This window comes from Ophidiomyces ophidiicola, assembly GCF_022830035.1.
Source record: "Ophidiomyces ophidiicola strain CBS 122913 chromosome Unknown scaffold_8, whole genome shotgun sequence".
Taxonomy (NCBI): Eukaryota; Fungi; Ascomycota; class Eurotiomycetes; order Onygenales; family Onygenaceae; genus Ophidiomyces; species Ophidiomyces ophidiicola.
In genome coordinates this window covers 594,188-608,735 of record NW_026054648.1, presented here as the reverse complement: position 1 = coordinate 608,735, position 14,548 = coordinate 594,188, and the positions used below count along the sequence as shown (strand labels likewise).

At 57.9% G+C, this 14,548-nt stretch overlaps 4 protein-coding genes across 4 annotated transcripts; 2 read left to right on the top strand and 2 right to left on the bottom strand.

The window, feature by feature from the left end:
- Positions 1 to 951: 951 nt before the first annotated feature.
- On the bottom strand, positions 952 to 1,490 carry LOZ57_002890 (uncharacterized protein; the record flags this gene model as incomplete). Its single annotated transcript, XM_049251948.1, has 2 exons — positions 952 to 1,379; positions 1,460 to 1,490. 2 exons carry the CDS (start codon positions 1,488 to 1,490, stop codon positions 952 to 954), a joined length of 459 nt encoding a protein of 152 aa, XP_049109266.1.
- A 2,205-nt stretch (positions 1,491 to 3,695) lies between these two features.
- On the top strand, positions 3,696 to 5,479 carry ATE1 (Arginyl-tRNA--protein transferase 1; the record flags this gene model as incomplete). Its single annotated transcript, XM_049251947.1, has 9 exons — positions 3,696 to 3,705; positions 3,762 to 3,837; positions 3,897 to 3,932; positions 4,053 to 4,175; positions 4,260 to 4,421; positions 4,762 to 4,859; positions 4,915 to 4,980; positions 5,037 to 5,290; positions 5,351 to 5,479. The coding sequence occupies 9 exons, from the start codon at positions 3,696 to 3,698 to the stop codon at positions 5,477 to 5,479; spliced, it is 954 nt and encodes a 317-aa protein (XP_049109265.1).
- A 598-nt stretch (positions 5,480 to 6,077) lies between these two features.
- Positions 6,078 to 7,880, top strand: LOZ57_002888 (uncharacterized protein; the record flags this gene model as incomplete). Its single annotated transcript, XM_049251946.1, has 4 exons — positions 6,078 to 6,376; positions 6,483 to 6,650; positions 6,708 to 7,103; positions 7,181 to 7,880. 4 exons carry the CDS (start codon positions 6,078 to 6,080, stop codon positions 7,878 to 7,880), a joined length of 1,563 nt encoding a protein of 520 aa, XP_049109264.1.
- A 334-nt stretch (positions 7,881 to 8,214) lies between these two features.
- Positions 8,215 to 8,961, bottom strand: LOZ57_002887 (uncharacterized protein; the record flags this gene model as incomplete). The annotated part of the gene is made up of 1 exon (XM_049251945.1): positions 8,215 to 8,961. The coding sequence occupies one exon, from the start codon at positions 8,959 to 8,961 to the stop codon at positions 8,215 to 8,217; it is 747 nt and encodes a 248-aa protein (XP_049109263.1).
- Positions 8,962 to 14,548: the final 5,587 nt, after the last annotated feature.

The window sequence follows — 14,548 nt, the reverse complement described above, 5'->3', positions numbered from 1 at the left end:
AAAAAGGCGCAGCCTTATCGTATTAGACAATGTTAACACCCAAACCTCCGGCCAGTCTATAAATGTTTATGAGGTGTAATGCAAGCGGTAGGACGAGAAACAAGAAAAAGACAGAACACCGAAACAAAATCAAGAAGTCAAGAAAAAGGGGGATGGGGAAGAGGGCTGGAAACAGAATCCAGTGCATACGCGAAGGATGTCTAGGGTGTGCAGGGGAGGGAGCAGAGAGGGAGGTAGTACGGAGCGCGCATCATCATCCAAAAGTCAGCGGCCATTCATTCTTGTTTTCTTGTTTTTTGCTTGGTTAACTTGTATCTTGAACGTAAATGAGGAGGGCCTGGGCAGCTAATGACAGGTATACTGATTAAAAACGTCAAGGCGCTTTGACTGGACGGGGCACCAAAGCCGAAAAAAGAAATTTCAAGCCGAAGTTCTCTTGTTTGTCTGTCTGTCTCAAACAGCGAGTGCACGGATTTCCAAACGCGGGATGAAATTCTGCAAGTCTGTCCAACGGAAAAGCGACGAAAGTAATGATGAGTTGGCCAACGCAAAGTAAAAAGGGGGAGGGGGTTTTGAAGGTGTCAGAGTAAAAAATAAAAATAAAAAAAACGCAAGTCTATGGTTGTAATGCAGATGTAATGGCCCAAAACGCAATGCTCGTATTTATCAGAAAAAAATGGCAGCAGATCATTACCCAGATCCCCAAGAGATGAGACTGCGAGATGCTCCGAGATAGGTGGTGGGATGGCGCCGGAGGGGCCCGTGTAGCTGGATGGCGGTGGACTGGGGCGGTCTCTTCCGATACAGAAGGACAGGAAAAGGACAAAGCGGCGGTTTAGATAGAGCGAGAATGGCAAACAGAACGCTGGAAGGAGAGCCGTCGAGCTTTTGAAAGGCAATGCGAGAAGAGAGAGATGACAGAGAGAGAGAGAAAGAGAGATGGCGATGAGACTACCGCTTGACGGAGCTGCGGTTGAGGGCCTCGAGCAGCTCGGGGCGGGCGGTCAGGGCGGCGGCGGCCTGGGCGTAGGACACCCACTGGCGCTTGCGCTTGTGCATCTCGGGCCACTGCGGCTCCTCGCGGTCGACGCGCACCTCGAAGAACTGGTAGACGACGCGGGGCGCCTTCGCGGTGATCTGGGCGGGCGTGCGCATGTCGGCGATGGCGCCCAGGTCGCGCAGCACGGTGCAGACGACGCCGGCCTCCTCCCAGGCCTCGCGGCAGGCGGCCTGCTGGGCGGAGGGCTCGTCGAGCTCCCAGCCGCCCTTGGGCAGCACCCAGGCGCCGGGGCGCGCGGACTGGATGAGCAGGATCTTGGACTTGTCGGGCGAGACGGGCACGACGCCGGCGACGAGACGCTCGCCGTTGGAGCCGTAGCCTGGCGCACGGGTGGTTGGTTAGCTGTCTTTTTTTTTTTTTTTTTTTTTTTTTGGTGATTTTTGTATTTATTGTACTCACGTTGGTTTGAGCGGCCGGTGCGAGACTCCATGGTGCGAGTTTGGGCCATCGAAAGGAAGAGAGAAAAAAAAAGAAGTCGGAGAGGAAGAAGCGAGAAAACACGAGGGGGCGAATTGGGTGGTACGGGCGGGGGCCAGGGGGGGTATGGAAGGAAGAGCTCGAAGGTAGGAGAGTGCAAGCAGCGATGAAGATGAGGATGAGGATGAGCACGAGAGTAAGCGAGCAAGGGGGGGGGGGGGGGGGGGGGGGGGGGGGGGGGGGGGGGGGGGGGGGGGGGGGGGGGGGGGGGGGGGGGGGGGGGGGGGGGGGGGGGGGGGGGGGGGGGGGGGGGGGGGTAGGGGGGGGGGTGGCGGGCGCGCAGGCTTAAATAATGGGAGCGGCCAGCAAGCCAGCCAGCCGACCGGGCAGCAGTTAGCAGCAGCAGCAGCAGCAGCAGCTCGCGCGCGGCGGGCGGGCGGCGGCGGAGGGCGAGCGAGAGCAAGCCAGCCCGGCGTTTCAACGCGCGGGAACTACGGCGCGCGGCACTAGCTGGGCGCGCGGTCTGGCACGCCGTACGCCGCCCGCCCTGCCAGCTGGCGCGGTGGGCGCACGTGGCCGGTCGCAGTGAGGCCCGCAGCCCGCCGCTCCCGCCCAGCCTGGATCGCCGCCCGCGAAGCTTTCCCACCGCCCTTCGCCCTCTAGGGACTCCGTACGGAGTACTCCGTACTGTTCGCGGGTTAGTCAGTGACTCTACGCAGTAACCAGTGGGTTAACTATCATCTAGTTAACTACTCCGTACTCCGTAGTCTACGCTGTACTCCCACCACCGCGTCCCGGATGCCTCCCCCCCTGCCTCCCGACCCCTGCCCGGCCGCCGCCACCGCTCACGTCCTCTCCTCTCCTCGTCCCTCCCACCAGGCACGTGCCCCGCGCCCGCCCTTTCGTCGCTGCGGTCCCTGCATGCATGACGAAAACCAAAAACACCCGCTCGGGAACCGCCTATCGTCCCGCGACGTCGCATCCTCTTCCTTCCCTTCTCGCAGCCTCCCCAGCGACCGTGCTGCCCGTCGCCCGTGGGCCAATGCTGCGTTGTCGTACCGCACTCGCCCCCCTCCCCCCGTCTCGCCGCCCAGCAGGGGCATTCCCTTCTAGCGGAGCCGGCACACGGCCCATCCCTACGGCAATCAGCCTGGGACGAAATAAAATGGACCGACATCCTCTCTCTCTCTCTCTCTCCCTCCCGTAGCACCACACCACCACCTGCCGTCCACCTGTTCACACCTCGTTCGCAGCGGAATTGTGATGCCAAGAGCTCGGCAGAACCCCGTCACACCGCCTTCGTAGCGCCGCTGCTTACCTCAGCCTGGATGCTGCCATCGAGTGCCAGCTACGCCCAAGTTCGTAGAATTAATGATATATAGAAGTAATGGGCGAAGAAGCAAGATACCGTAGATCGTGCCGGCGGGGCGTCTACGTAACGGTACCTAACCTTAACTAACTAACTACGCCATATCACGTGAGAATTATCATGTGACCGCCGCCCGGACCACCCATCCCTGCTCCACTTAGCTAGTTAACCACCTTGGCCCGGCCAACGAAGAACATCCTCTGTAGATACCATCGCCCTTCCTCACTGCCAGCTGGACGCCAGCGAGCCACAGCTGAAGATCTACATTCTGTGCACATTTCCAAGAGCCCACGCGCAAATAACCGCAATATAGCCTGGCCTGCCTACTCCGTCCTGCCTGGGCCTGCCCACCCCCTCACTTATTATTTATCTACCCAGTGTGAAGCTTCCAACCCCCTTTCTCGCCCCCCCCCCCATAAAAGCCCAGCCTCCAATCACCGACTGCATCCTCTCAGCATGGTGGATGGGCCTGCACCCCCGCTGGCCTCGCTGTCGTATTTTGCTCCGCGTGGTAGGTTTGTCGGCTTCACTTTCACTTTGGCCTTGCCTTGTCTGCATACTTTCACTTCCCAATGGTCTTGCACACGTCTCCACCCGCCGGATATCCACGCGCCAGCTAGCTGCGGTAGCGGCGGAATCGCCCGCTGCCCCGTTGTGATATCCCGTGGGGGTGTTTTGCCATTCTACATGCTATAGAATACCCATTGGCTCTTTGCCTTGAACTTTCTTTCCTGGATACCCCTCTATCTTTCTTTTTCTTCTTTTTTCTTTGGCAGATATACTAAACAACTACCCGTTCAAAAGGATACCAACGGCAAGGCTGTGGGTACTGCAAAGGCAAATTCGAGAATGGAAGTCAGTCAGCTCTCCGTGTTTTTCCTAGCTTGAAAGATGTACCACCCTGACTCCGCATAGGTGCTAGTTTCTACGCCTCGTCCACTCAAGTTCGCGTTCAGGAATATGAAGAACTTCTCACTCGCGGGTGGAGGAGGTGCGTTTCTCCAGCGACATCTCTGATTTGATCCATCAGCCTCTGACAATATGCACCAGATCCGGTACTCTCTATTACAAGCAAAATCTAGAGCGGTCATGCTGCCCGCACTATACCATGAGGTCCGCATCTCGCTCAATGCAAAAGCTTTTTTCCTTTTTTCCTTTTTTTTTTTCTGCGTGTTTAGCTGATCTCCGGCCTGACGGTCTGTCTAGACTGGAAGCAGCTGAATATAAGCCAAGAAAAGACCAGAGAAAGGCTCTCAACCGCTGGAATAGGTTTGTTCTGGGCCAGGAATATATTCGGAATGCGGCGATGCTTTGTCCGAAGACAAGACAGTACGTATTTTCTTTGTTACAATACCCATTTTTAGGCCGCTTATTGTGAACTTTTGCGTTGTCCGTCTAAAATTCTGGCCCTAGGGAAGCTAAGTCTCGCAAGAACACCTTCGATCTTAGGCAAAGAGTGCATGAAGCGGAATATAGTCAGCTCCCGCGCCCAATTAACCCGAAAACGAAGCTGCCCATTGAGCCGGCCCATAAATTTGAAGTGAAAATAGAGGCCGACTCACTATCACTGGAGAAGTAAGTCGAGCCCCGCGCCTAGGGCATTCGTCTTGCTTAAGGATAGCTAGGTATAATGTCTTTTTGAAATATCAAATGGCGGTACACAAAGACAGAGAAGAACGGTGGAAGCAATCGGATTTCAAACGATTTCTCTGCTCCGGAATTAGCCGTACAATCGTGCGGCGCGGCGAGAAACAGCAAAGACAAGGATCTTACCATCAATGCTACCGCCTCGATGGGAAGGTTATTGCCGTTGGTGTCCTTGACCTGCTACCCAATGGCATGAGCTCGGTTTATATCTAGTCGGTGCAACTTTTCCCACTATCCATGTACGTAGTGAACGCTAATCGGTATGAAGCTATGATCCGGATTACGAGCAATGGGAATTTGGAAAGCTGAGTGCCATGAGGGAGCTTGCAATGGCCATCGAGGAAGGTTATAAGTATTACTACATGGGTCAGTCGCCGCGTATTGATGTTGGCGTAAACTAGCTGCTAATCCCCTGGCGCAGGGTTTTACATACACTCTTGCCCCAAAATGTTGTACAAGGCGGCGTTTCGACCGCAATTCTTACTAGGTATAGTGGTCGCCCGAAGATAAAAGCCCGGTCACGATCTTAACACATCGATGTAGATCCGGAGACACTTCTATGGAACCCATTGGAATGTTACACCAAGAAGTTAGCAAGACGAAGATACGTCTCCCTTTCCGAGAGTCACGATTCGGATCCAGAAAAGGAAAACGACGACTTCGTCCTGCCCAACGAAAACGAGATGTCTCTATTCGACATTCGCATGCCAGGAGTCATGACGCTAAAGCAGCTGGAGGCGACCGTCGATCTCGATCACTGGCGCCTTCTCGTTCGCGGTACCTTGGTAGATATGGATGTACGTCCGCGCCTATCACCCTGTTTGTGCTTTTTCCCAGATATTGACAGCATTTTTTAGAATTTAGTTGACTGGGACATCTCGAATATCAAAGAACCTCATTCCATAAAAGGCATTGTCGCCGAGCTGGCTGCTGCTCTGGGCCCAAAGGTTGTCCAGAATTCCGCCGTCGTCTTGTTTCCCTCGTGAGGAGATGTGTTTTCATGGGCCCTTGATAAAGCAAGTATATCGATCGGCTCGGGTTTCGGGGTTAGGACGGTCTCTGAATGGCTCGCCGCCGGCCTCTGGCGATCATCAGTCGACCTGTGTGTACAACGGGATGGGATGGGATGGGATATACTGCATCATCTTCGGAAATCTGTACGTACGTCCAGGACTTACAGAACTGCATGTCAGGTGGTAGATATCGTAACTGCTCCCGCTACTTCCAATTCGTTCTTGCTGGCGGATAGACCGCACTACACAGCTCCATATCCGCAATTTGTCCAAAAATTTCCATTCCCAGAAGGCCCGCCGGCGTCGAACCTGTGGCCTGGAACGAAACCTCAATCAGTTTGTGTGCATTGCCGTCTGGTTGTTTTCTAATGCCGAAAGTCCCGACGGGAAAGCTTATCTTTCGCGCGATAAGATAAGACAGCTTCATCCCGCTTTTTTTTTTTATGACTCGATCGCGAACTTAGGCACGAGGCGGTTGGATTCTTGCTCGCGATGGCTTGATATACAAATAATACAATCACTTTCTCAGCTCTCTTTGCGTCTTTCTTTTCTCTCCTTCAATTAACACACGATGTTGCCGGCCCAAGCACATCCACGATCGGACGCCTGTGGCGACGGCGCCGCCTACCCCGCGGTCCACGACGTCGAAAAGGACGGAGAACAGCAATCGACCGAAGACAAAACGGCGATTCATACGCAAGAGAAGAAAGGGTCTGGGGTTGTACGCTTCAGCCAGTCCGTCTGGCGCCGGCTGGCGGCGTGGGGCGTCGAGGTCCGCGGCGTCGTGCCCATCGCGGTCGAGGATCGGACGGACAAGCGCGTGGGGAATGTGTTTCTGCTGTGGTTCACCATGAGCTGCAACCTACTACCGTGAGTTTGATGCTTCGTTCGACGTGGAGTGGCTTCTGTTCCGTCGGCAGCAGACCCCGAGAGGTGCTGACTGGACGACTGAGTTTCTTCTGCTTGCCGGAAATAGGGTCGTCACCGGGATGGTCGGCACGCTCAGCTTGAACTTGAGTCTACGAGATGCTTCTCTGGTGATTGTATTCTTCAACGCGCTTTGCACCGCGCCGCCGGCGTACTTGTCGATTCTGGGCCCGAAGACCGGGCTGCGCCAGATGATACAGGCTCGCTACAGCTTTGGGTCAGCGAAACGCCCGCCCCTTCCTCCCGACAACCACCGGACTAATCCTCGTTGCAGTCTCTACATCGCCAGCATCGTCGTCCTCCTCAACCTGGCCACGGTCTCGGGATTCACCATCATCGACTGCGTCATCGGCGGACAGACGCTCTCGGCGCTCAACAGCAACGTCAGCGTCAACGTGGGAATAGTCACCGTGGCCGTGCTGTCGCTGGTCATATCCTTCTTCGGATACCGAGTGCTGCATCAGTATGAGCGATACGGCTGGATCCCCATCCTCGCGGGCATCGTGATTGCGACGGGCTGTGGCGGCCGGCACCTCAGCAGGCAGGTTGAAGCGCGCCCGGCGTCGGCGCCGGCCGTGCTGTCGTTCGGAGGCCTGATTGCTGGGTATCTGGTGCCGTGGGCGGCGCTCAGCTCGGACTTTTGCACGTACATCTCGCCGGAAGTTTCTTCGTGAGTGTTTGTTCCGTGGCATAATATAATACACCACCATAATGAGCTACAACTAACGACCAGGGCGACGACGGCAGCAAACGAATCTTCACATCCGTGTACCTCGGGCTGTTCGTGCCCACGGTGCCGCTCATGGTCCTCGGGGCGGCGATTGGCGGCGCGGTGCCCAACGTGCCGGCGTGGGCGGCGGCGTACGCCACGGGGTCGGTGGGCGGGATCTTCGCGGCGATGCTGACCGGTTCGGCGGGCGGGTTCGGCGCGTTCGTCACGGTGCTGCTCGCGTTCTCGACGCTGGGCAACATCGCGGCGACGATCTACGCCATCACGCTGAACTTCCAGATCCTGCTGCCGGTGCTGGCGCGCGTGCCGCGCGCGCTGTTCGCGCTGGTGTTCGTCGCCATCATCGTCCCCGTCGCCGTGCGCGCGGCGTCCAGCTTCGTGGCCGCGCTGGAGAACTTCGTCGGCGTGATCGCGTACTGGTCGGCGGCGTTCTTCGCCATCGTGGCCGTCGAGCACGTGGTGTTCCGGCGCAAGCGCTACGAGTCCTACGACCACGCGATCTGGAACGACGCGGCGGCGCTGCCGAGCGGGTGGTCGGCGCTGGCGGCCGCGGTGCTGGCGTTGGCGCTGGCGGTGCCGTGCATGTCGCAGAATTGGTTCGTGGGGCCGGTCGCGCGCACGACGGGCGATATCGGGTTCGAGGTCGCGATGGTTGCGAGTGCGCTGCTGTACGGGGTGTTACGGGGCATCGAGGTCAAGGTCAAGGGGGGGCTGTGATATGATATGATATAATATGGTATATAGTGTTAATATAAGATGAACGGTGTATGTGTGGCATGATAGACACGTCAATCCACAGGCAATAATGACAGTTGTGCAGCAAGGCGATTCTGTGGTATGTTCCGGGATACTATGTATTATTCGCAGTGCGTTTCCTCAACGGCAAGGAACATGTACCTAGGTACGGTGCCGTTGCCGGACCCAAGAAAAGACAAGCACCCAACGCCTTGCATATAAACCCAACAGGAGTAACAAACCAGACCCAACCAACACCCAGCACACAACAAAACTCCGCTCCCATGCTCCGAAACAAATAAAACAAGTCCCTCGCTCACGGCATCAGCTCGACGGGCGGGCGCGGGGTGTGGGCCAGAATGCGGCGGTGCGGCAGCTCGACGGGGCCGACGCCGAGCATCTCATCCGCAACGAGCGTGGTGTCCTCGACCATGACGGCGGGCAGGGTCGGGCAGCAGCCGTGGGCACCGGGGTGGTAGATCAGGGTGGTGGTGTTGGAGCCGGTGGGCGAGACGTCGTCGTCGCTGTTGTTGTTGTTGTCGTTGTCCTGGTCGTCGTCGGAGCGCGGGGTCTGGGGCGGATTGGCCGCAGGGCAGGCGGGCGCGCGGGCGTCCAGACAGGCGAGGGCGGCGGCCAGGTCGGCGGCGTGCACGTCCTTGTTGGGCGGGTGCTCGTTGCGCACGACCCAGCCGTGCGGCGGGCTGGGCGGCGGGCTGATGAAGAACAGCTTGTCGGCGAGCGGGGCGTCGAGCAGGCGGCGGGCAGCGGCGGCGGCGGGGTCGTCGTGCGCGACGGGTGTGGGCGCGCCGAAGTAGATGCGGGCGGCGCGTAGATCGAGGTCGAGGCCGTCGTCAGTCTCGAGGAGCTGGCGGGCGCGCACGGCGGCGGCGGCGGTGGCGAACGAGCACACGATGCGGCGCAGGGCGGGCAGCGCGGCGAACGAGTTGAGCGGGGCGACGGCGGCGAGGCGGGTGCGTACGGCGGCCAGGTGCGCGGGCTGGAAGAGCGCGGGGCGGCGCAGGTCGGTGATGAGCAGCGTGTTCGACGGCGGGGAGGGTGGCATGGCGGGTGGTGGTGGAGGGAGGGAGAGTGAGTGAGTGAGTGAGGGAGGTTGAAGCTGAAGTTGAGGTTGTGAGCGGTTAGGTAGCTAGTTAATTAACTAGTTAACTAGCTAGTTAGGTGGCTAATTAGTTAACTAATTAACGGGTTAACAGTGCTCCGGGTGGTGTTAATTCTCCCCACAGCCAAGTACTGTCGACGACTCTGTAGTGATGGACGGAGTACTCTGCTCTCCTCCTATATAGCCAGTCTCCTCTGTAGCTACCTAGCCAACTGCTCCGTACCTGGCGGCCTAACTACATAACTACCTGACAGGCGCAGCACGCCGCCCCCTGGCTGCGTCTCAGCCGCGCCGCCTACGACGCCCTCCAAGCCGCAGCACCGCCGCCGTCACGGCCAGTCCTGCGCCTGCACGCTCACTCATACCCTCATGCCTTCGTCCGCCGTGATGTCGACCGGCATGCCGCTTCTTCACACTCCCGCCAAGAGCTCGTACAGCGAGCGGTTTCACCGTCCTTTTCCGGCGCTGCGGCGTATTCCTCGCTGGCACTGCCTACCCTGCCACTATCACGCCGCTGTTTGATGCTGCGGGTATAGCCACCGGCCTATATCGCGTCTGGCTATTCTCTCCCATTCCGCCCTGTCACAGCCATCGGGCACTGAAGGAACGCCCGGTCGTGATTGGCATCGGAACGAACCGCAGCGCCTCCGCCGCGAGGAACACGCCCGGTGCCACCACCACCGACATCCATCTGTATCTCGGCTCCAAGCTGCGGCAGCATGCGCACACCCTTTTTGCCCCGATGCGGACATCCCGTGTTGGCCGGTCTTGTTCATCTGCGCTCGCCTGCGCGGTCGCACAGCCAGACTGACCGTGTGTCGGCTCGCAACGCCGGTGCAGGGCTGCGAATCACGGCGCGAATGCCTGCATCCCTCTCGTCGCACACAGCTCTTGATCCGGCCGGGTCTGTGCAGGTTCATGTTTGCCCGCGCGAAGCTGCTCGCTCGCTCGCGCGCGCGCCTCTCACAGGCTGGCCGCCATGGTAGCCTACCCGCGCCCCTGCCAATCAGCGCGCGCGCTCTCTCTCTCTCTGTTCTCGGAGACGATGTGTCGACATCCTCCTCCAACGCGCATGCTGCGCTGCTGTCCAATCTTCTGGCGGATGTGTCTTCCGGCCTATCTGCGCTCGCCGTTGAGTCTGACCCGTGCAACCCTATCCGCTTGGGGCAATGCATGGCATCCGCCGTTGGCCGGCGTCGACTCATGCACACCAGCACATGCCATGGCCCGTTTGCTGAATATTATCCCCCGTCAGAAAGAGAGAGACCAACACCCGCCCGGATCTGTAGAGCGCCTGCTCTGACTCGTTCTTCCTGCAGGCGAGTGTTGCCTGGTTGTATTGGCCTCTGCCCGGCCCACTCCCCTCCCTCAACCTCCCGCGGGCCCATCCGCCTCACTCTTGCGCATTGTATGCCCAAGCATAGCTGCCTGCAAATAATGGCCGTTTTCGTCCACTGTGAGCCCGCCTATAAATTGGGCCCTTCCATCTTTTTCACAATGCTACCGCTCACCAGAACACCAGAGCAAAGGCATGCACCCAGCTCCTTCGCAGCCCCCTCCCCCCATTCCCGTCTTTGACTAATGTAGCTATATAATGTTAGAACCCTTCTTGTTCATCGACGACGACGACGAGACGAGACGAGACCAACATCCAGCTTGTTCATCTCCTCTCGATAAACCCAACTCGCTGCCTTGCCAACCAACACCTTTCTTCTATCGAATCCCGAGTACTCCTTTTTTCCCCGTCCCTAACCCCCAAGTCATCCTCGTAAGTGGCCGGCCTCCTTCCCCCAAATGTGTCGAAAAGCGTACTACGTGCACACCTGCGGCCACACGAGCTGGGGTCCCCACGACCGCTGCGGCAACCGCTATGTCTGCCCGCCCGAGCGCACCATTTATTACCCGATACACTCGAGGACCTGCTGCCGCTTCTGCTGCAAGTCTCGTAAATAATAATACGAAAACTAAGAGCGGCGATATATGTATTGCCGGGTGCGTGTGCCCTCCGGGTAGTATTGTGTATTGTGTGGCGGCGTTTTTATTTTTTTTATTTTTTGCAATTTCAACCACTTCGGGGCCCCCTTTTTTGGACTTTGTTTATTCGTGGTTCGCCTTTTCGTTCTTGAGTACAGGCAGGTCCTTGGGCCCAAGAATGGAAATAGGCCTGGTATGTACACGCCTGATGAGCGTTGACCCTCTTTTCTGATATCCATGGACTAGGCCAGCTGGTGTGCATGCTACGTCATTCCCTAGAATAACATGTTCGTTCAGAAAGCAGCACAGCAGCACACCGACGAGACGAACCCTCAGCCGCCACGAACGGGTTGTGGCGGCCGTTTCGAGAGGCTCCCCGTTGCCCTGGATGCTGGGGGGGAGGGTGGGAAGGGGGGTCGTTTGTGTGGTTGATTAGCAGATGGTGAAGACTCTCAACTCCGCTCTATAGTTAACTAGTTAGTTTGTTGGTGCAATGGAATTCACATAGATTCATCAGTCAAGACACGCCCGACGGGCTCGGGCATCTAGTTAACTACACGAGTAGGTAGTGACCAGACAGCTAGTTACTCCGTAGACTACCGTCGATGAACTGGCAGTAGGATACAGGTGGTTCACGCACGGCCCCCCAGGCAGCATTGCAGTTCGGCCCTCCCCGCATCAAGCATCGAACCCTCACGGGGCTGAACAATAATCACAAACCACGCCATTGTTCGTTCGACCGGGCGGCCAACTCCCTGCAGGTCATTATTATTACATCGGTCGCTGCCAACCAACCAAGGCCAAAAAAAAAAAAAAAAAAAAACAAAACAAGAAGCGTGCAGCCGTTGGACGACGGGTGAAACAACCCAGGGTCTCTCCCGCACACACAGCTGGGGGGTTTTTTGCTGCCTGCTGAAACATATCACTAGGTAGTTATGTATCTGAGGCGGGCGGTCTTTGTTGTTCCTCGCCTTATATTTCTTGTCGTTAAGGCAAGGAATAACTAGTCAACTGCCTACTCGACGGCTTCCCCTCCTCCCCCGCCTTGACGCTGCTGCGTTCTTGTTCTTGATCTTCCGAGGGACAGAGAGACAGAGAGAGAGACACACCACACCACCACCCTTGGATATCTCCCTTGAACATCATCCTTGCGCTACGACGTTCCTGATACAGACGTACTACTTGTCTTCCCTCCAGCCCGGACATCGCCAGAAAAAAAAAAAAACACACATACACACACAAGACAAGACAAGACAAGACACCCTGCGAAGCCCCTCAAATCCTCGCAGCAGCAAGGCCCCTTTCGCTCAGGTCCGACGTGATCCCGTCCTTCTCCTTTTTTCTTTTTGGCGCGGGTTGCAACGCACCACTCCTCCTCCTCCTCCTCCCGGGGGACGGGAAGAGAAGCAGAGGCAGAAGAAGCAGCAGGACCACCAGTAATCTTACTCCTGGTAAATGAAGCAAATCCTCCTCCAGCTCTGGCTGCTCCCCTTGCATTCTCAGCACTCCCATCATCGCTCGAGCGAACTTGGCGTTTGTGGGCACGTACGGGCCAGCAGCCGCATCGTGACGGGTGCAGGTCGTCGAGCAGAAGGGCGCGCGCTCAAACCGCTGTTTCACCACCGGGGGCTCTGGGGCGCCGTCCTGGCTGGAAACTCTCCGCCAGCCGCACGTTCCTCTACGCCGTCGAGGAGCACTGTGGGCAAAAGCCGCCGTCACAAGTTACTCAAGCAGCTCTGATGGGACAGCTCCAAAACGTTGTCAACGGCCCTCGGAGCGTCGCTCCCGGTGAGCTTGGCCATCAGCCCAGACCAGACGACCGTCCTCACAGCCAATTAGTATGCAGAACTTCCCTGGCCTGGCCGGCCGGGCCTCCCCCCCTCCCCTCCTCCCCAGCCCTGGTTCATCGTCGCCCGTGCCACACCTTGCCCTGAGCTAATAATTGTATGTTCTTCTTTTTTTTTTTTTTTTTTCCTAGCGGGAATGCCAGTCTCTGCGTACCGCACGAATCCTTTGACGGGAGAGAGGTCTCTTGGGTCGCATCCTGGCCGTACAAGCTTCCGCGAGCGGGAGTCGTCCCGGAGAGAGCAGGAGGGCCTGGCGCCCGCACCAAGCGCTCTTCGACGCCGTGGTGACAGATCTCGGGGCGGACCTACCTGCTGCGGCTGTACGCCGTCATTGGCGCGCACGTCACCGAGCTTGCGCCGGTCGCAACGAGTGAGGCCGGGCACAGGCCTGCGGCACGGAGTTGTTCTATGTATCCCAGCCACGGGAGCTCCACGAGGTTCTTCTACCTGCTTGGCGAGCTGTGCAACACCGACAGCGTTTTTTCGCGGTGGAGTAGTATATCCAGCTGAAGGAAGGAAGTGCAGACAGACGATCTCGACGCTGCCAGCGGATTACGCGAAGCCCTAAGGGTGCGTTCGCCGGGTGGACGCAGGGTCGACCGGCGGGTGTGTCTGCGGTGGTTGGCGGCGGGGCCGCGCGGAGGCTCCCGAAGGGGGAAGTAGTCTGGTGACCACACAGCAACAGGCCCGGGCGCAGGAGCGTCGCGGGCGCGCGCTTTGGGCATGCTTGGAGCGCGGCCAGACCGCGGAGGGGCCTGGTCAGATCGGTGCCGATGGGAGCACAGACTGATTTTCATTTCCCAGATTGTTGAAATTGGGAAAATCCTGGGTGCATAATTTATTTCAGTCTCGAGTTGTGCGGGCATTGATTGATATAGATTATTGGCAGCGGGACGACAGTAGCGAGGCATGGCAACGCAATCTATTATTCTGCAGGCCTCACATGTGAAGAAGAAGCAGAATAATAAATAGATTAAACACGCAGTTCTTAGAGATACTGCCGCAGGGCCTTGCCGTTGGGTCGCCAAACGCAGGCTGGCCCCAAGACCAGAAACAAACACAAAACAGCAAAAATAATGAAATGAAAGGAAAGCAGCGCATTTTTTTGCAGCAGGCAAGCGAGTTCGTTTCCGGCGCCAGGAGGCTAACTAGGCATCGCCGCCCCCCGGCGCGCGCGCGCACGAGGTCCCTGGCTGGGTGCAGCACAGTAGTAATAGTGAGGCAGAGTCTCGTCTGGGAGTAGTATGCAGCAGCTAGTTAGCTACATAGCTAGCTAGCATAGACATCCTCCCACAGCCACAAGTGGACATGCATTGGCAGTTCGTCGTAGTCATGGGCGGTCCGGATGTCCGTACCTGCAGGTGACAGCCCGTATAACCAGGCCCCCCCCCCCCCCTCTCTCCCCGCAGGCCAGGTCGAATAATGAATCCTGGCGGTTTGAAAGGGCGACTCTGCTCTGCAGGACCAGGGGTGGGGGGACGACGACGACGGGGCGTACGAGCTGTCAGACGCACAACGGCGCGCGCCAGGGGGGGAGGGGAACGCAGGGATGGGAGGCGAGGTTTCGCTGACGACGATGGTGATCAAGAAGGGTGTAGTAGCAGGTGGGCTAGACGGCCGGCGAGGCAAGAAGCAACCTGATTCAGGGCCGGGCAGAGGGAGTGTCTTGCAGTATCCGTCGGGGGCGCTTGGCTGGGCAGCAGCGAGAC